The sequence below is a fragment of the Saimiri boliviensis genome, chromosome 11, assembly GCF_048565385.1.
Source record: "Saimiri boliviensis isolate mSaiBol1 chromosome 11, mSaiBol1.pri, whole genome shotgun sequence".
NCBI lineage: Eukaryota > Metazoa > Chordata > Mammalia > Primates > Cebidae > Saimiri > Saimiri boliviensis.
In genome coordinates this window covers 458,438-479,070 of record NC_133459.1, presented here as the reverse complement: position 1 = coordinate 479,070, position 20,633 = coordinate 458,438, and the positions used below count along the sequence as shown (strand labels likewise).

The 20,633-nt window shown below is 56.7% G+C and overlaps 1 protein-coding gene across 3 annotated transcripts; it reads left to right on the top strand.

Annotated features, from left to right (window-relative positions):
* The first annotated feature begins 3,524 nt into the window (after nt 1–3,524).
* UBE2J2 (ubiquitin conjugating enzyme E2 J2) lies at nt 3,525–20,169 on the top strand. Of its 3 annotated transcripts, none has more exons than XM_039473956.2 (7): nt 3,525–3,698; nt 8,834–8,964; nt 12,756–12,796; nt 17,916–18,018; nt 18,091–18,229; nt 18,960–19,040; nt 19,588–20,169. In XM_039473956.2, exons 2-7 carry the CDS (start codon nt 8,834–8,836, stop codon nt 19,870–19,872), a joined length of 780 nt encoding a protein of 259 aa, XP_039329890.1. In that variant the 5' UTR covers nt 3,525–3,698; the 3' UTR covers nt 19,873–20,169. The 3 variants fall into 3 exon arrangements, with proteins under 3 accessions (XP_039329890.1, XP_039329891.1, XP_003939712.1); XM_039473957.2 differs by lacking the exon at nt 3,525–3,698 and adding an exon at nt 3,745–3,863; XM_003939663.4 differs by lacking the exon at nt 3,525–3,698 and adding an exon at nt 3,891–4,461.
* The last annotated feature ends 464 nt before the right edge of the window (nt 20,170–20,633 follow it).

Here is a 20,633-nt window from a genome sequence, read left to right as displayed (position 1 = left end):
CAGGAGTTCAAAGCCAGCCTGGCCAACATGGTGAAACCCTGCCTCTACAAAAACACAAAAATTATCTGAGCATGGTGGCACCTGTAACAAGAAAATAAGAGAGAGACTAAGAGAAGTTATAGATATAAAGAGGTATTTTTGTTAAGAAACGTTACAAGAAAAATAATTTTATCTGAGAAAGAATCTTGTATGGCAAATTTCTGTCCTAAAATAAATGACAAGGCTGGGTGTGGTGGCTCACTCCTGTAATCTCAACAGGTTGGGAGGCCAAGGTAGGAGGATCATGAGGTCAGGGGTTCGAGACCAGCCTGGCCAACATAGTGAAACCCTGTTTCTATTAAAAATACAACAATTAGCTGGGTATGGTTGTGCATGCCTGTAGTCCCAGCTACTTGGGAAGCTGAGGCAGGAGAATCATTTGAACCCAGGAGGCAGAGATTGAGGTGAGCCGAGATTGAGCCACTGCACTCCAGCTTGGGCATAGAGCAAGACTCCATCTCAAAAAAGATAAATAAATAAATAAATAAATAAATAAATAAATAAATAAATAACTGATTGTTTAAGAAAGAGAGATGTTCAAGACAAACTAGAAAGTTCAAGCATGTCATAAATTGTCTGTGTAAGTCACAATAAGTTCAGTTAAAAAAAGAATGTATAGAAATGTTACATGAGAGATTGGTCATGGTGGCTTACGCCTGTAATCCCCCGCACTTTGGGAGGCTGAGAAGGGTAGATCACTTGAGGTCAGGAGTTCGAGACCAGCCTGGCCAACAAGGTGAAATCCTGTTTCTACAAAAATACAAAAATTATCCAGGCATGGTAATGCATGCCTGTAGTTTCAGCTGCTCAAGAGGCTGAGGTCACTTGAACCTGGGAGGCAGAGGTTGCAGGGAGCCAAGATCATGCTATTTCACTCCAGCCTAGGCGACAGAATGAGACTCTATCTCAAAAAAAAAATTGCTTTAAAGGGTAATGAATGCCGGTCCATGTCCATTCCTATCTGGCCTAGACAATTTAATTGGCTGTAAATCTTTTGACTCTAAGTTCCTGGGTCATAGGGAGTCCCACCAAGAGACAGGCTTGATCCAGGGCTGGCAGCCACACTAGCCCAGCAATCGTATGGGACATAGTAAAGATCTGGTAGCCATTGATGTTGGCTCTGGCACATCTTGGCCAGAAGGGGGTGAATGTAAATAAAAAATGAAATCCTAAGGCCCCCAACCTTCCAAATGGATCCCTCCTCCCGGCCACAGGCACTCCAGTGTTAACCTGTTAAACTTGTCCAGGCTGTGATGGGAAGGGGTTGTGGGTCATGCCTCATGCCTCCTCTCATTTGGAATTCAGGAAAAGCTGACCAGCATTCACATCAGCACAGGCCTGAAGTCTGATAGGAAACATTTACAATCTATTCTCTCTGAAGCCTACGACCTGAGGCTTCTGCTGCATGGAAACCACGACCCCTTACAGCAACCCAGACTTTTTTTTCCACTGAGAATAGCTCTTTCAACCAATTGTCAATCAGAAAAACGCTGAATCTACCAAGAACCTAGAAGTTCCCCCAAACCACCCCACCTTCTCCTGCCCTTTCAGATTGAACCCATGTAAATAAATCATGTCTTCCTAAAATGTATAAAAGCAAGCTGGGTCACAGGCACCTTGGGGACCTGTTATCAACACCTGCTGAGGCTGTCAGGGGCACGTCCTTAACCTTGGCAAAACCAGCTTTCTAAAGGGACTCAGACCTGCCTCAGATGCTTTTGGGTTTGCACCCTCCAGGCTGGGTTTCTCTCTCCTTCAAGCCCTGGCCAGACAGTGCCTGCTGGTCAGAGGCAGCCAAGGCTTTCTGGTCCGACCCTGGGGGCTGGAGGAGGCAGAGGCAGGAGGTAGCAACTGGGTTGGGGATGATGTTTTCTTGGGACCCCAAAGCAGAGTGTCCCCCCCGTCGCTGCCAAGATGCTGGGTGGTCCCCATTGTTCTGCCAGATGAAGCCCTTCTGAGGTCTGACCCACAGCAGAAGGGCAGCTCCTGGCCTCAGAGGGCAGTCTCGGGGTTGAGAAGGTTATAGGTACCATATACCACCAACCTAGCTGCCTGTGCCGTTCCCGCTGGCTAAGGCCATCAGCTCTACGGCTAGAGGCCTGGGCAGCCTGAGTCCTGCTTACCAGAAGGCCACCGATGTGGGTGGGTGGGGTAAGGGCCATGGTGGGGTCTTGGCAAGACGTGCTGGTCACACCTGTCCCGGGTACCTTCCCTGGGGTGTGACTCAGCTGCGTTCCTGAGCAGGGGCCTCTGAGCTGAGCCTCACGCTGCAGCCTTCCCACCTGCAGGGACTCGCAGGTACGTTCTCTTCACACTCACTGTCACTGAGGGACAGATGGGGTAGGGGCGGGCCTTGATCGACCATGGGCCGCAGCCGCGAGTGTGCACATAACTGGACGTGCTGGTGCCTGTATCTGCAGCCGGCGTGGCTTCCCTTCCATAACTTTCCATGCTGGCATAGCAGCTCGGCCTGCCTTGCATGGGAACGGCAGAGGCCTGAGAGGAGGCAGAGGGAGGAGGCTTGACGTGGAGATGTTTTCTGAAGGTGGAGCTGGTGACGGCAGGCGTGGAAGAGGCTGGATTCCCACGGGCTGAGGCCGCCTGGACACTCCTCCTGGCTTCTGCCCTGGGGCCTGCAGCAGTGCCTCAGACCTGCCAAGGTGTCCCGGAGGGGCAGAGTTGGGGCTGAACATGGACGCCACATGCCCTCTGCCCACAGCCGCCACGGGACGACCCTCAGTGTTCAGCCACCTTGCTGCCCTCAGGGTTGGGGGGAAGGAGAAGGCCACGGGCAGCCTGGTGGCGAGGTCCACCTCCCGATCCCCCATCAGGGGATCACCCTCAGCTCCCCACTGTCCGGGAGCGGGTGGGCCGTGTGCCCGCCCCCAGCGTCCCATCCCAGCGCCCCACCACCTCTGCTCCCTCCCACTGCGTCTGGGGTCAGAGAGACAGGCGGAGAGGACGCAGTGCCCAGCGCTTCCTGAAGTCTGGCCAGGAGAGGCCGGGGCGACCTGGGCGGGGCAGGCACCTGAGGGGACGGTGCTGCGGCGGGGGCGACCCGGGGCTGGACAGACACCTGTACGGGACGGTGCTGGGACGTGGGCGTGGGCTGCAAAGCGATCCCACGCGTGACGCTCTCGAGTCCCTGAACGAGAGCGCTCTGAACGCCCTGGCGCCCAACGCTCCGCCCAGCCAGGCCTCCAGGGCCCCGGGACGCTCCACGCGCGGGCCGCGGGAGCGGAGGACGAGGCGGGCGGTCGGGGTCCTGTCTCCGCCGGGGTCGCCTTCGGCCGGGCCTGCCGCCCTGGGCCGGGGCACGCGGAGACCGCAGCGCGCGGCCTCGGGATCCGGGACGCCCAGCACTCCAGCCAGTGCGCACGCGCCGACCCTCCCCGGCGGGCGGCGACGGAGAGTCGCGGGCGCGGTCCGCCAGGCCGCCTAGAGCGGCCGCCCCGCCTCCGTACCGCGCACCAGAAACGGAAGCGGAGCCGGCCCCGCCCCGCGAGCGGCCATCTTGGAGGCTGAGGCGGCGGAGGCGCTGCGGCGGCTTCGGTGGGCCCAGTGCCGGCGCGGCGCGGCTGTTTCGGGCGCGGGCCCCGCTCTTCCGCACCCTGCTCCGGCCTCGACCACGGCGAGCCTGAGCGCGGCGGCAGGGAGAGGTGAGCGCGCTCTCGGGCCTGCGCCGGGTGCTCGGGCCCGCTCGTCCGCCCCTCCGGAGCCGGCCACGGCGGCGGCCCGGGGCTGCGGGGGACCCTGCGCGCCGCCCCTCGGTTCGCGCCGCCTCCCGCGGCTCCCGGCCCGAGCTCGCCTGCGCGGAACCCGAGGTCGGTTACCGCGGGCGCCCGGAGCTCCGGGTCGGGGGCGGGTCGCGGACTCGGCCCCTTGTCCGTTGGGACCCTCGCCGCGCCGCCGGGACGGGCAGCCCGGGTCCCGCTTGGTACATGGGTCCCGGGAGCCTGTCGGGGGAGGGCTGCCCCGGAAACCCCGAGGACGAGCGTGCCCGGGACGGCCCCGAGCTGCGCGTCCTCCCCGCCTCTGGCCGGTGTCGCCTCCCGGCCCCCCTCTCGGTGCCCGGCGCTCGGCGCGTGTGCATTTCGCCCGAGGCCGGTTGCCGGCCTCTTCGCGGACCCGGAGAGGAAGCGGCCGAGAGGTCGGGTCTCAGCTCGGTGGAAGGACGGCGAGGAGCGCTCGGGAGGCTCGGCCGGGGCTGGCCGGTGGCCCTGCGCCCTGCTCCGGGGGAGCCGGACGGTGCGATCTGGCTTCCGAGTGGCGGGCCGTGAGGACCTCGCACGATCCGAAAGTCCAGCCCCTGAGCCCAGGGCGGGGTTGGGTCTGGGTGCCTGGGACTCGCAGTCTGCCATCTGCGTGGCCTGGCACCGCTGACCTCCACTCGAGGCGGGGGCGCGCGTGAGTGCCGGGCAGGTGCGTGTCCCGCCTCCGCCGGCCCGGGCCCCCATCCCGTCTCCGGAGCAGTCCCGGTGGAGAAGGCAGAGACTTCCGTGGATTCCTGGGCCTGGCTGTGCCGCTCGCCCGGCCGATGGGTCAGGCCAGCGTTTCCTGCCACATCCCCTGAGCAGGAAAGAGCTGTCCAGAGAAAGAGGGACGGGGCGAGGCTGGGCAGCCACCACCTCATAGTGCCTGGCACGGTTGCTGTCTGTGATTCACACTGCTTTACTGCAGTTTCCGTGTGTTAACTTTTTTTTCTGTGCCTTTTTCTTTGAAAAGCGATGTCCCTTGTCTGTGGGACGTGTCTGAAGGGAACCTGAGACACATATGCTTCAAACCTCTTCTCAGAGTTTGCTTCCTTTGCGGATTTTTTTTTTAGCAGGGTCTTACTCTCTTGCCCATGCTGGAGTTCAGTGGTGTGATCTGAGCTCACTGCAGCCTCTGCCTCCTGAGTTCAAGTGATTCTCCCACCTCAGCCTTCCGAGTACAGTAGCTGGAATTACAGACACCCGCCACCACACTTGGCTAATTTTTTGTATTTTTAGTAGAGATGGGGTTTCACCATGTTGGCCAGGCTGGTCTCGAACTCCTGACCTCAGGTGATCTGACCACCTTGGCCTCCCAAAGTGCTGGGATTATAGGCATGAGCCACCATGCCCGGCCCCTTTGTGGATTTTTATTTTCCTCGTCCTTCCTGCTGTCATTTTGGGATGATGAGAATTGAGGGAAATAGCCCTCTGGTTTCCTGAGGCACGTGAGAACGCTGTTCTGTGTGAGGCTTGGGAAGGGTGGTTGGGAAAACGGCAGTTGAATCGTGAACATGATTTTAAAAGCTTCTCAAAGCGAGTATGGGAGGGAAGCATTCTTGTGGCTGACCAGATGGAACCTGTTTTATTTTTGCATGGCTGTCCATAAACTTTCCTGCAGCCTGGCCACTTAGCTAAGTCCAGACACAGCTGCAGCAGAATCGTCCAGTGCATTATTTTGTATATGGCAGAGTGTTAGCTTCAAGGTGAGCTTTTGAAAGGACAGCCCGTGTGGCGGTGCTGCTTGGGGTCATGGCTACGTCCATCACCAGGTGTTGGCCCGAGGAGAGCTCCCTGGCCCATTGGCTTCTTGAGCCAGGAGCTGGGGATGCTGCTGTGTCGGAGTGCCTCCTTCCTGGGCGCGACTGTAGCCCTCCTCCTGGGGAGGCACTCCTTAGGCAGAGGAGCCTGCCCTTGCCTGTACTGGGGCCCAAAAGGGCCCTGCGTGGTGTGTGGGGGTCACATGGAGGCCAAGTGGGAGGCATTTGGCAGGGAAATCAGGGAGGCCTCTGAAGGCGGTGGCTCCAGCCAGGCCCGTAAGGGCCTAGGAGAGTTTGCAGTACAGTCTGGGCTGGGAAACAGCTGTGAGGAGGAGTGAGTGTGTCGATCAGGGGTTTGGAAGGGGGCCCGGACCATGGTGGGTCTTGGGAGTTGGGAATGAGGAGGGCTGGCTGGGTTGCTCTGTCAGGGGCTTGGCAGGCAGGAGGAGGTGTTGATGTTTATTTGTCTGGCTGCGGAGGTATCTTGAGGGTGGCTGGGCGAGTGGGTGATCTGAACAGTGTGGTGACTTAGGGGGTACAAGAGGGCCTTGAAATGGGGAGAAACTAGAAGCTCAGACTTTCCGGACCCACAGCGTTGGGCGGGGGCGGGCGGCTGCTGGAGTGTTGATGGAAGTGACAACATTCTGCGTTTGGACAATGGGAGTGGGAAGGACGTGGGGAACAAGGCTTACAAGGGTCAGGGACCCCAGAGCAAGAAGCAGAGGTGGGTGGTGCATCTGGGAGCACGCTGTGGGTGCCCTGGCTGAGCCCTGCTCTCTTGGCCCTGGGTGTGTGGGGTGAGCAGCCAGGCCCTGGCTGTTACCATCCTCAGGTTGGGAGCAGACACTAAACAGGCTGGTGGTGTTGGTTCTCTAAGGAGGAATAAACCAGGCAAGGAGGCCAAGAGTCTGGAGATCTCTTGGGGTGGAGACTGAAGGGAGGCGGTGTGTACGGCTGTTTTGCAGGTATGGAGTTGGCTCTCCCACTGTTGTAAAGACGGATCTGAGACTCGGTCTTTTTTTTTTTTGAGAGAGAGAGTCTTGCTCTGTTGCCCAGGCTGGAGTGCAGTGGTGCGGTCTCAGCTCACTGCAACCTCCGCCTCCCATGTTCAAGTGATTCTTCTGCCCCAGCCTCCTGAGTAGCTGAGATTTCAGGCACGTGCCACTACACCTGACCAATTTTTAGTAGAGACAGGGTTTCACCATGTTGGGCAGGCTGGTCTCGAGCTCCTGACCTCAGGTGATCCACCCGCCGTGGCCTCTCAAAGTGCTCGGATTAGAGGCATGAGCCACCGTGCCAGGCTGAGACTCGGTAATTTATAAAGAAAAGGGGTTTAATAGACTCACAGTCGTGTGTGGCTGGGGAGGCCTCAGGAAACGGAAAACCATGGCAGAAGGGGAAGAGGCACATCTTACATGGTGGCAGGCGAGAGAGAGCGGGCGAGAGCGGGCGAGAGCGGGGAGTATCGCCTTAGAAGCCATCAGAGCTTGTGAGAACTCACTGTCACTGGAACGGCATGGAGCTGACCACCCCTGTGATCCAGGCTCTCCCACCAGGTTCTTCCCTGAACATTAGGGATTATGGGAATTACAATTCAAGATGAGATTTGGGTGGGGACACAGCCAAACCGTATTAGCAAGGATCCTCAAGTGCAGAAGCTGGAGTGGAGCTGACTTCACGATTGTGCAAACTGGGAGTTCAGAGTGGAGATCATTGGTCAGTGGCTGTTATTCAGGGATAGTATTAAGGTGTGTGGTCATGGCCTGGTGTGGTAGCTCACACTTGTAATCCCAGCACTTTGGGAGGTTGAGGCAGTCCGATTACCTGAGGTCAGGAGTTTGAGACCAGTCTGGCCAACATGGTGAAACCCCATCTCTAAAAATAAAAAAAAAAAAAATTTGCTGGGCATGGTGGCATGTGCCTGTAGTCCCAGCTACTTGGGAGGCTGAGGCAGGAGAATGGCTTGAACTTGGGAGGCGGAGGTTGCAGTGAGCCGAGATCATACCACTGCACAGCCTGGGCAATGAAGAGTGAGACTCTGTCTCAAAAAATAAATAAATAAAATAAAAATAGGTTTGAGTTGGAGCTGGTCTGATGCAGTGGGAGCCCTGTGTTCTCATTAGCACCCCTCTCCCCAGCCTCAGGCATGGCTAGGGGCCTTGGGGTGCCTGATCCAGCCTCTTCTCTTGCATGGTAAGGGAAGTGGTAAGGCTCTTGAGTGGTAAGGTTCCACACCTCACACCCTGTTCTTATCAGCACCCCTCTCCCCAGCCTCAGCCATGGCTCAGGGGCCTTGGGGTGCCCAATCCAGCCTCTTCTCTTGCATGATGACATCTCATGCCTCGTGCTTGGCCCTCAGTGCTATCTTGAACATCCCTCATGGAGCCACCAGAGCGACCTTCCTAATAGAAGATAGGGTCTGTTTAAGGCTTGGACCTAAAACCCCTGCGGGGCCCAGGGCGCAGTGGCTCCTGCCTGTCATTCCAGCACTTTGGGCGGCTGAGGTGGGAGGAGGTCAGGGCCACCGTGACTCAAGCCTGGGCAACAGAGAAATATCCTGTCTCACAAAAAATAAATGAATAAAACCATTTTGCCCTGGCCGCACCTCCTTGGGCAGTCTCACCCCTGCCCCTCGCTGTGCCTGGGCCCTGCCACACTGCCCTGTCTCACGTGTGGCCTGTTCACCTGTGGCCCCTTTTACCAGGAAGACAGTTGCTCCTCTGCCCAGCGAGTGCCTTGGAGTCTCCAGAGGCTTTGTCACTCCAGCCGCAGAGGCTCCCCTTGTCTGCAGTTCCTTTTGCTTGTGGCCAGCAGAACATGTTGGGCAGCAGGTCCCGGGTGTGTGCAGGGACTGGTGGTGGTGCTTGCCCTTTTCCGTGGTGTGGATTCTCCATCTATGAGGGATTTTTGAGCTCAGAGTTGGCAGGTGTGAGTAGCTCCCCTCAGAGCCGGCACCACTACCTCAGGCCCTGCGAGTGTCTCCCTGCGTGAGTTCTTTGAGGACAGGGGTGAGGATTTGGGTTTCTGCTCATCTTTGAACCTGAGCTGTACATTGTATCAGTGAAGGTGGTGGCAGGACAGATGGGAAAAGAAGCTGCAGGGCGGGTGGCGAGTCAGGGTGACCTGTGAGCTGTGACTCGGTGACGGGGCTGAGGTACGCACTTCAGGGCTGGGGCCCGAATGAATGGCGGGTTGCAGAAACAGGAGTCAGGGGTGCGCTGCGGGGAGAAAGCCGTGGTAAGCGTTGCTCTTCTTTGTCAGTGTAGATGTTGTTTTTAACAGATGAGCAGCACCAGCACTAAGAGGGCTCCAACCACAGCGACCCAGAGGCTGAAGCAGGACTACCTTCGCATCAAGAAAGACCCGGTGCCTTACATCTGCGCTGAGCCCCTCCCTTCGAATATTCTCGAGTGGTAAGGCTCTGCGCCACTGATCACCCCGCACTGGCTGTCGCTGCCACTCAGGCCTCCGCTGGCCTGGCTGGGTGAGCCTGGTGCCCCGGTCATGGCATTGGTGAGGTGCTCCTGCACCCTCCCCAGGGGTGAGTGCGTGCCCAGGGGCCTGTGGACACACTCTGGTAGTTTTCCCAGTGGACGCATGCTGGGGACATCACAGAGCCCTGCTTGACTCAGGCTGGGGCTGGAGAGAATCTCTGGTGTGGGGTCATTGGGTGAGGGGGGATCCAGGTTGACTCAGGCTGGGGCTGGAGAGAATGTCTGGTGTGGGGTGCTTAGGGGAGGGGTCCAGGTGTGCAGGGCTCACAGCTGCTGCTGATGTGTGTTCCAGGTGCTTAGAGGAGAAATTGCCTTTCTAGACTCTACTCTTTGCTTCTGGATATGGGAATTAGCCTGTTTTGGGCCAGTGTAGGACTAGGGTCCGACACTCCTGTCCCTGGTGCTGGCTTGGGCCAGGCGCCCCGACCCTGAGGCTGACGACGAGAGGACTTGTGCCTCGTAAGCATTAACCTCACGGGGACTCTTTCTTGTTGAAGTCTGGGGCTCTGAGGGTGCATGCCGCTCTGCGGAAACACCGCTGTTGCAGGGCTGTGGTGATCGTGTAAGAAATAAAGTATGAGGCTGTTTTATGTTCTAGTCTTTAAAAAATTAGTCTTTAGTTTTTTTAAATTGAGAGAAAAGATACTTCAGTGAGTTGAAAGGAAGTGTGTTTTGGTCAGGAGCTGCTTTCTCTGGCTTACAGAGGAGGCCCAGCACGGGCAGTCGGAGGGTACCCAGGGTCAGGCAGAGCCTCGGCCACCAGAGCGCTCTCTGCGCCCAGTGCTGAAAGTCAGATGCAGCCCCGGGACACAGTCGGCAGGTGCGAGGGACGCGTTCCACAGTATCCACCGCCTCCCAGGTTGCGAGGACGCCCTCGATGTGTGGGGAGCCCTCCCCAGAAGTCTATGGGTTGGCGTCCCCAAGACCCTGCTCAGGTTCAATGATGGGCAAAGAATACTTACCTTAAAATTTCGGAGAAGAAAACAGTAGCCAGCCAGCAGAAGAAGGATGTGGGGCAGAGTCTCCAGGAAGCTCAGCACAGGCCTTCGGCCTCGCGAGGGTCGTGCCCCAGTCCCAGCATCAGGCTTGGGCTTGGACAGCGTGTGTGGAATGTTGACCGGGGCAGCTCATTTGAGACCAAAACATATTAGGGGAAGGCCCAGGGATTTTATGGGGCTGGTCCTGCAGGTACTCTCTGCCTGTCGCCCGCCAAGATACTGGACTTGCTGGAACAGGGGCTCAGCGTAGACCGTGTTACTTGAACTGTTTTGGCGGTGATCCCTGTGGTCAGGTGGTGGCAGCTGGCCTGGACGGCAGTGTCAGGCCTGTGCCTCGAGAGCCCCGGGTGCGGCCTGCTAGGTGTCTCTGCCCCCCGAGGGAAGAGTGCTTTCCCAGAAAAGGCCTGTGGGGCGCGCTGCGGGCCACACAGATTCCATGTTGTCTCGGCCACCGCAAGGCTGCTGGGCTGTGTCTCCGGAAGAGGACGACTTCGTGTCTTCCCAGTGTTCACGGACTGGGCACAGTGACAAAACAGGACCACGTTCCTGGGTACGTTGTGTGCTGAGCTCAGAGGCACTTGGTTCCCGGGCCACTGACACACGATCATGACACTTTTGAGTAAAAGATACCAGCTGGCAGATAGCAGGCATCACAGACAGAGTCTTGCCCTGTCACCCAGGCTGCAGCGCACCACCATGCCCGGCTAGTTTTCTTTTTTTTTTGAGATGGAGTTTTGCTCTGTTGCCCAGGCTGGAGTCCAGTGGCACAGTCTCGGCTCACTGCAACCTCCGGCTCCTGGGTTCAAGCGATTCTCCTGCCTCAGCCCCCGAGTAGCTGGGATTACAGGTGTCCACCGCCATGCCCCACTAATTTTTTTTTGTATTTTTAGTAGAGATGGGTTTCACCATGTTGATCAGGCTGGTCTCAAACACCTGACCTCGTGGTCCACTTGCCTCAGCCTCCCAAAGTGCTGGAATTACAGATGTGAGCCACCGAGCCTGGTCCCAATTAGCCTTAAAGTGACAGCACATGTGTCCTTTGGGAGAGCAGGGCAGTGGCTGGGGCTCGCAGTTGGCAGCAGTGTCTGGTTTCTGGCATCTCTAGCTGGTTTTACTTTCTTCTCTGTGCCCTTTGGTTTTGTTTGGGAATCTGTAAAGCCCAGACACTGCTTTACATAGAGTGAAAGCCTTACTCGTGTGTGTGGAGGGGTACGGATCGATTTGCTGTTGCTCCTGGTCTCAGGGTGAGCTCTGTGTGGGGAGTTGGCTTTGGGGAGAATCACGGCTGTTCCTGTTCCTTCCGCTCCGGAACAGCTGCTCAAGGTCACTTCTGGTGTTTCCAGGAGCATGAAAGGGTCTGGATACAGAGCCAGCGTCCTGTCACTAGCTGTGTTCTGTTTAGCCTACGTGCATGGTACTAAAAAGTACATTATACATAAGCACATTTTTAAAGATACAAATTTTGTTTTTTTGGGTTTTCTTTGTTTTGTTTCTTTTTGGGATGGAGTCTTGCTCTGTCACCCAGGCTGGAGTGCAATGGCACGATCACGGCTCACTGCAGTCTCCACCTTCTGGGTTCAAGCGATTCTCCTGCCTCAGCCTCCTGAGTAGCTGGGACTAGAGGTGTGTGCCACCATGCCCGGCTAATTTTGGTATTTTTAGTAGAGACAGGGTTTCACCATATTGGCCAGGCTAGTCTCAAACTCCTGACCTCGTGATCCACCCGCCTCGGCCTCCCAAAGTGCTAATATAAATTTTAAAATACACTTTTTTTTTTTTTTTTTTTTGGAGACAGAGTCTCTGTTGCCCAGATTGAATGTGGTGGCACAATCATAGCTCACTGCAGCCTTAAACTCCTGGGCTCAGGTAATCCTCCCGCCTGAGACTGAAGTGTGCACTACCACCCGCCGCTGCTGACTTTTTTTTTTTTTTTTTTTTTTTTTTGGGAATAAAGGTGGGTCTGTGTTGCCTAGGCTAGTCTTAAACTCCTGGGCTCAATGATCTTCCCACCTTGGCCTCCCCAAATGCCGAGATTATAGGCGTGAGTCCCTACACCCAGTTTTCAAGTACATCTTAATAATGTGCTATGAAATTAAAATTTATTTAAAATTTCAGGGTTTTTTTTTTTTTTTGAGATGGTGTCTCTCTTTGTTGCCCAGGCAGGAGTGCAGTGGCACGATCTTGGCTCACTGCAGCCTTCGCCTCTTGGGTTCAAGCAGTTCTCTGCCTCAGCCTCCCAAGTAGCTGGAACTGTAGGTGTGTGCCACCATGCCTGGCTAAACTTTTTATTTTTAGTAGAGACGGGGCCATACTGGCCAGGCTGGTCTCAAACTCCTGACCTCGTGATCTGCCCGCCTCAGCCTCCCAAAGTGCTGGGATTACAGGCGTGAGGCACCATGCCCAGCCTCAGTTGTTATTAATGATTAGAGAGGATTAGCTTCGTGAGTGTTATATTGTAGAAACAAAGCTACTTTATGGTAAACTTGTATAGTCTCTAAGGTCTCATTACACAGAGACTAAAAGCACCCTTAGCAGAAGAGACTGGTGGCTTTGAAGCCGTGTTGCTGTTTGACATGCCACCTTCCTTTGTTCACCTTCTACCTGAATGTGAATGTAATTCTGGCTGGGTCCTGTGAACCCCAGGCTTGGAATTTTTAGATTTTGGAGAATTTGCTGTCCTCAAATCCCAACTAATTTTCTTCTCTCCCTTAGGCACTATGTCGTCAGAGGCCCAGAGATGACCCCTTATGAAGGTACGGATTCTGTCCTCAGTTAGCAGGCTTTATGTTCTGAAACGGCCTTGCCCGGTAAACATCTTTTATTTGCAAACAACAGCCTTTCTGCCTTGGATGGATGTGCCTTAGTTACATAGGCTCAGCTGGAACTCACCCCCAGCTGATTCTCCGAGCCCCGGAAGTGTTTGCTCCGCGCGGTGTGGGCTGCTGTCTGTCAGTCTGCAGCGGAGGCCCGTAGTGTCAGTGTTCACCAGCCTCCAACACCATAGGGTTAGAGCTGAGAAACCAGACCGGGGTAAACACTGAAGCTGGCCTGTCTGCTGTTTCTTAAGACCTAGTGAATATCATCAAAAGGAAAGAAAGGCAGGTTCTTCAGTGTGTCTCTGTGCTGGGCGCTCTCAGGGTCTTGCGATCCTCAGAACGGCCTTTGAGCTAAGCGGAAGTCTCCCTGTGTGTGGTGGCATCTGGGGCTCTGGGAGGCTGCAGGACCTGCCCAGCACGTCAGTCCCTCATGGGCTGCCAAGGCCACCCCAGGTCAACAGCCGACACCGAGAGTCCCGGGTGTCTTTACAGAGCAGACACTGGAGTGGTCAGCAAGTTTCTGGGGCCTTAAGGGGTGCTGGCACCAGCCTCAGGGTCTGGGCCAGGTTAGGAGTCGGCATGCCTGTGGACGCTGCCCCACCAGCAAGTGTAAGGCAGAGCAGGGCCAGGTCGGCAGCCGCTTGGCTCTCCAGCCACAGGGCCCCGGCTTCAGAGGGCTGGAGCAGCAGGCTCTGTCTGCCTGTGTGTGGGGCTTTGGGTGAGATTTCACGAGAGAAGGGTGCTGCTGCTAGAGGTTTGCTCACCCCTGCTTTGGACTGTTGGGAGGGGGGTGGGTGGGTAAGAATGAAAAGGGTCAGGCTCTCCTGAAGGCGCTTTGGCTGAGTTATCACAGCCTTACCCTTACTCTCCTTTGATCCAGGCATCCCAGTTCCGGGATAACCTGCAGCCAGCGTGCAGGAGCACATCTAGGGTGGGCGCGTGATCACGGCGTCACTGATGAGGACTGGCACTGGGGATGCCGCAGGCCGAGGCGAGATGCGGCCTGTGAGCAGGCGTCCAGGGCGTGCGTGTTCAAGTGCGGCTGACATGTCTGGGTGCCTTCAGCTGGTGTGAAGAACGTAACCACAAAATGAGTAGCGGTCTTTGATGAGCAAAATTATGCCAGCTTAAAAAATTTTTTCTGTTTTGTGGTTTTAGTATTTTTGTATCTTTTTTTTTTTTTTTGGGACGGAGTCTCCCAGGCTGGAGTGCAGTGGCATGATCTTGGCTCACTGCAACCTCTGTCTCCCGGTTTCAGGCGATTCTCCTGTCTCAGCCTCCCAAGTAGCTGGGACTACAGGTGCCCACCACACCTGGCTAATTTTTATATTTTTCGTAGAGACGGGGTTTCACCATGTTGGTCAGGCTGGTCTCTTAACTCCTGACTTTGTGATCGGCCCACCTTGGCTTCCCAAAGTGCTGGGATTATAGGTGTGAGCCACCAATGCCTGGCCAGTTTTAGTATTTTTGAAACAAATGTTGAATATTGATTAATTCTGTAACCACATCCCACAGCCCCCATCATCACCAGCCCGGGCAGTTGCTGGTGGAGACGAGCTGCTCCCTCGACAGGGTGGGACACAGTCGGGAGAAGGGGGGCAGCCCCTGGGGGTGTGCAGGGGGTGTGGCCATTGTCAGCCCCAACCCTGTCACTCGTTCTTCATCTTGGTCTTCTCCCATCCCTTCAGTGGTTGCTCACAACCTTGGGTGGCTCTGGTGGTCCCGGGTCTCAGGAAAGCCTCCCTTCAGAGACAGAAGGCGTCTTCCTGCTGCCCTCCCTTTTCCCTTTCTGTGGTACTGCTGCTCCCGCCCGGCCCTCCCCTCACTGGGGCTGCCTTCTGCTGTTTGCAGCCCTGCCCTCTGCTCTCCTTCAGCGTCTCCAAATTGCCACTTGCTAAGGGGCTGTTCTCAGGCCTCAGTTTCTTGGCCTCTGGTATCTGATGCTGCTGCTGATGGCTTCCTTCTCGACTTTGGGATGTTCTGACCCCTCTTCCTGCCTTTTTGGCGGCTCCTGTGCAGGGTCCGTGTCTTTTTGCCCCGGCGTGCATTAGCTGTGGCCCCTCCACATGCTGGGCTCCTTGGCCGTTCTGCCCCTGGTGCTGCCTGACAGTTCAGAGCTGGCTTCCTACAAATGTTGCTAAATAACTCCCCAAGTTAATCTGTAGATTTTACACAGTCATAAAAAATCTCAGTAGTTTTTTTTTTTTTTAAAACACTACCCAAGCTTACTCTAAAATTTACATGTGAAGGCAAAGGACCTAGAATAGCTGAAATAACTTTTCTAAAGTGGAGTCCATGGTTTCAAGACTTACCCCAGTGATGAGGGTCAGGCGGCGGTAGGGGAGGGACGGGCCTTGGGGCAGAAGAGCCAGCTGGGCCTTCGCCTCAGGCTTTTCAGCAGATGGTGTGGGGTGTGGGGACGTCCCTGGCCACCGTGTTCAAGTCGCCGGGGACCCACTTCAGGACGAAGTGGGTGTTTCCTGATTTTCACCTGTGCGGATGCCTGGTACTGTCAGTATCTGTGTATGTGGCTCTGCCTGCGTTTGTCTGTGTTTCTTTGGTGGGTGGCAAGCAGTGGAATTGCTGTCTGGGGCTTCCCGACGTGTCTGTGCTCAGTGGGGCAGCAGGGTGCCCATCTCCCAGTGCCCTCTCCACTCCACGTGACCCCTTCCTGCCGTGTAAATCACACTTTCCTGTCAGTACCGAGCTAAACGTCATCCCAAACTGGCTTTGGCTGTCCTGCTTCCTCTTTAGACACACACCTTTTTCTGTCACTCATTCTTCGGCCTTTCCTGAGGACCCCGTGTGTCCTCTGGGTGCCATTCCTTCGGAAGACGCCTTCCCCTCACTCTGGTGCATGTGGCTTTTCACCAGGGTGGGTTAGTGACATTCGCTCATGCCATCTCTCCACTGTCGGCTCCACCGCTGTTCTGTGCGTCCTTGAGTGCCAGCCTGGGCAGAGTGCAGAGAGGATGCTGTAGCGCCCCCATGCTCAATAGCATGTCCGACAGTGAAGCTGTGTTTCCATCCAGGATCTGTGGGAGGGAGAGCAGCCCCCAGCGATCGAGAGACACACAAAGGAAAACAGCTTTGATCACCCTCGGGCTCTGGGGTGCCCGGCCCCCTGGGAGGCCACACACACAAAGGGAGGCCAGGGAAAGTGGAGAGATCGGGACCCCCAGGCTGACCCTTTATTGAGTCTAGGGCGTTCTGCACACAGGTTTCCCTCGGGGAGTTGGAGTTTTAAATGGTGGGTTTAAAGCACAGGGGCACAAGCCCCGAGGGGCCATGCTGTGACTGTGAGGGACTCTGCGGCCTGGCCGCATAGTCCATGTGGGCTTGGGGTCCACGGGGACACAGGGAGGTGGTCGCCAAGGAGCAGTTGCGAGGAAGGGGGCTGTGAGCTGGAAGGTGTCGACGAGGGGGTGGTCCTGCTTCGGGTCGGAGAAGGTCCAGCCTAGATTCAGAACAGATGCTGAGGTAGCCTGAAGCATGAGGATTCCCTGCAAGATGTGAAGTGGCTGCAGGGCAGGGGTGCTGCTTCCTGCACAGGCTGGCTCTGGAGCAGAAGAGCTGTGGCCATTTGGGACTCGCGTTTCCTTGAGGCAGGGCTGTGCACAGGGAGCCCAGGGGGGAGGACAGGCCGGTGCTCCTCATACCTGTGGCATGTGCAGGTACACAGGCGGCATGCATGCGCACACGTCACGAACACGTGTCACGCATGCAGGTGTGTCCAGGGATGGCGTGCACACAGCTGCATGCACGTGAATACATGCACACACCTGTCACGCACGCGGGTGTGGCCGAGAAGTCCTGGCTCCCACACTTCTCCCCTGGTTTGGGTTGGCCCAAGCTCTACATTTCCAACCAACTCTAGGTGCAGCCTGGACAGCCAGGGTGTGGGCCTCAGGCTGGGGCGGGGCTGCCGTGGGGCAGCTTGTGGAGGGTCGGGAGCAGGGGCGGGGGAGGGGGTGGCACCCAGGGTGAGGAGTTCTAGATTGATTTGAAGCGGGGGCTGACAGGATTTGTTCATGGGTAGGGTATGATACCAGGAGGTGTTTGCCATTTGGTGGGAGTGACTGGAATTCTGTCCTGGATGGGGGCATCTAGGTGCTGTCCTGTGGATGGTCAGGGTAGTGGCCTGGAGTGTGCAGGGGGCCTGTGGGTCCAGGGTGAGGGTGCTGGCTGAGCAGCCATTCCAGGGCTCCTGGTGGGAGACCATGAAACTGGGGCAACCCCAGGAGTATGCCAGGACTGAGAGGAGAGTGCCCTGTGCCTGGGTGGCTGAAGAGGGGCTGGCTGGGGTGGGAAGAGGGGGCGAGAGGGAGGAGCCACACCAGGGTGGGGCTTTGAAGAGGTGGAGCCAGGAGTGGCCCCTGATAAGGCCAGGCTGAGGGGTGGTCAGAAACCAGTGGGGACGTGTGGGTGACCCTGAAGTCGACCTTCAGGTCAGGTTTGGTAGAGCAGGGAGAAGGCCTGGTCAGATGGACTTGAGGGCTTGGGAGGGGAGGATGTGGGGACAGCCACAGACAAGGCCCTTCTCCAGGGGTTCAGGTCAGAGCAAGGGGCATTTGGCAGCAATTGGAGGGACGTGGGGTAGAGAGTGGTGTGCTTGAGGTGGGTTTTGCTGGCCTCTGGGTGCAGTTGGGTCAGGGAGGCGGACGGTACTGGAGAGTTGCTGGGTCGGGACCCCAGTTCTGCGAGGGGCGGCCTCAGCTGGACATGGAGCTCCTGATATGTTGCGGGCTTTGCAAGGAGGCCCTGCAGGCCCCCTTCCGACCCCTCCGCTCCCGGTTGGGGTGTGTGTGTGCGGGTATAGGTGGGGTGTGGAGGGGCGTTGGGTCGGAGTGGTCATGACAGTGGGATGGAAGTGGCACTGGAGAGTGAGGCCGGAGAGGCGGGGGGACTGAGCCTGGGAGCCGGTTCGGGTTAGAGAGGGCAGCGAGGACCCGGGAGCTGGGCTGAGTGGTGGCGTGTGGGCGGGGAGACCTCCAGCCCCTCCTCCTGCCCCCGCGGTGGGGGACAACAAGGCCTTTTCTGTTCTGTTTCCATGTAGGTGGCTATTATCATGGAAAACTAATTTTTCCCAGAGAATTTCCTTTTAAACCTCCCAGTATTTATATGATAACTCCCAATGGAAGATTTAAGTGCAACACCAGGTAAGGACCGGGAGGGCCGAGGAAGCTCTGTGGCCGAGGGGGCGTGTGCGCTGACCGGCCCCTGTTTTGCAGGCTGTGTCTTTCTATCACGGATTTCCACCCGGACACGTGGAACCCAGCCTGGTCTGTCTCCACCATCCTGACTGGACTCCTGAGCTTCATGGTGGAGAAGGGCCCCACCCTGGGCAGCATAGAGACGTCGGACTTCACGGTGAGGTTTCGAGCAGCTCTCCCTGGCGGGCCGTCAGCCTTGCGTCTGGGGCTGGTTCTGCTCCTGAGTCGCAGCTGCCTTTCTTCTCAGCAGGCAGGGCTGGGTGGAGTTCCTGCCTTGTCCCCGGCACCGTCATGGAGACTGCTCTGCTCCGGGCTTCCTCGGCGCTCGGCCTCCTGTTCCCCTCTGCCTCTTGGTCTCGCTTTTACCCGCATCAAGCTTCACGCACGCCCAGCGGGGGCCCTGCCGTGGGATCTTGGGGTGGGCTGAGGCGGTGCCAGTTACGCAGCCTGGGGGGCCCTGCCGGCAGGGAGCACACTGCCTTTCTCGCTAGCGTGTTTTATTTTTCTGTTTTTAATAGGAATCAAGTGTGATAGCATTAATTGGTCATGGAAAGATCAGTAAGCCTTTTTGAGATTCTCAGTCAGTTTGTTATGAAGAGCATGCTTACTCAGTACCTTCTACAGCCTGAAGACTGCAGCTCTTGACTTTGAAATAACCTGTTTTTAGAAGTTCGAAAGAATTGGCTGGGCACGGTGGCTCACTAGGATTACAGTGCTAGGGAGGCCGAGGTGGGTGGATCACCTGAGGTCAGGAGTTCAAGACCAGCCTGGCCATCATGGTGAAACCCCATCCTAAGAAAAAAAAATAAATAAAATAAATAAAATAAAAAAAAGTTTGAAAGAATTGAAGTTAGTTTTCTGGCTGATTCCCTTCTCTTTCTTCCTAGAAAAGACAGCTGGCAGCGCAGAGTTCAGCGTTTAATTTAAAAGATAAAGTCTTTTGTGAATTATTTCCTGAAGTTGTGGAGGTAAGAAAGAGAAAGTAGGAAGTGAGTTTTGCCTTCCCCTGTGTTAAAAACACTTGTCAGTTTCACTTCTTCCCAAAGCTTAAGGTTTGTATCCTGAAGCTGCAGACCTTCCCAGAGGATGGCTCCTCTCCGGGAGCCCCGAGGCAGGAGAGACAGAAGGCCTGGGCCCTGAGGGGTGGCCTGCCAACCACCCCGGGGCTGGGGGCTGGGCCTGTCCCAGAAGGGCGTGGAGCTCCTTGGCCTCAGTGGCCCTTACATGGTCTGGGGATGGCTGGGAGGCACAGCAGCTGCCCGAAGCCATGTGGGACTGGAATGGATCCTGGTCTTGGCCTGCGACTCAGCCTTGCTCTGATCTGAGTGCAGGGACCCAGAGGGACAGGCGCAGTGAGGCCGGCCCTTGCTCAGGCCCTCACCTGTGAGACAGGGTCAGGATGGGACACAGCCAAGGTCTTTGGTGGTGGTGGGCTGTGGGCTCCTAGGAATGGGAGTGCTGGTCCCGAAGGCGCTGGCTGGAGACGAGCTGAGTTTCTCGCTGTTTTTCTCTTAGGAAATTAAACAAAAGCAGAAAGCACAAGACGAACTCAGTAGCAGACCCCAGACTCTCCCCTTGCCAGACGTGGTTCCAGACGGGGAGACACACCTCGTCCAGAACGGGATTCAGCTTCTCAACGGGCACGCGCCAGGGGCCGTCCCAAACCTCCCAGGGCTCCAGCAGGCCAACCGGCACCACGGACTCCTGGGTGGCGCCCTGGCGAACTTGTTTGTTATAGTCGGGTTTGCAGCCTTCGCCTACACCGTCAAGTACGTGCTGAGGAGCATCGCGCAGGAGTGAGGCCTGGCATCGAGACCAAGGCGCCACTGAGGGCGCGTCGCACGAGCGTGACCTGGGCCGGCCAGACATGCTGCCCAGCACAGGCACACCCACCAGGCTCCTGGCTTTAGGTTTTAAAAACCTGGAAAGGAAAGCAAAAGCCAAAATGTGTGACTGGGCTTCGGAGGAGACTGGAGACAGCCCTGCCCTGGCCATGTGCCGCGGGGGCTGGCGTGGAGGGGCCGCCGGCTGCGGGTTTTGTAGCATATCTTCTGTGTTGTCTTTGGATCTGTTTTAGTAAACCCGTTTTCCATTTTAGTAGATTTGGTCGCTTAGAAATACAACCCGATGCCGACTGCAGGCTGTGCCTGCATTCTTGGAGCTCCCGGCTCCTCCGTGGGTGGGATCCTGCGTCCTGGTGGTGGGGCTGGCCGTGTGGTGACAAGGCTTAGCGGGGCGGGTGACGGCCATGGGTCAGGATCCAAGGGGATAGGGTTTGGTCTCGGCAGTTTAAAATGTGTTTGCCGCCGGGCGCGGTGGCTGACGCCTATAAAATCAGCACTTCGGGAGGCCGAGGTGGGCTGATCACGAGGTCAAGAGATCAAGACCATCCTGGCCAACATAGTGAAACCCCGTCTCTACTAAAACATATATTAAAAAAATTAGCCGGGCGTGGTGGCGCGCGTCCGGAGTCCCAGCTACTCGGAAGGCTGAGGCAGGAGAATTGCTTGAACCTGGGAGGCGGAGGTTGCAGTGAGCCGGGATTGCCCCGCTGCACTCCA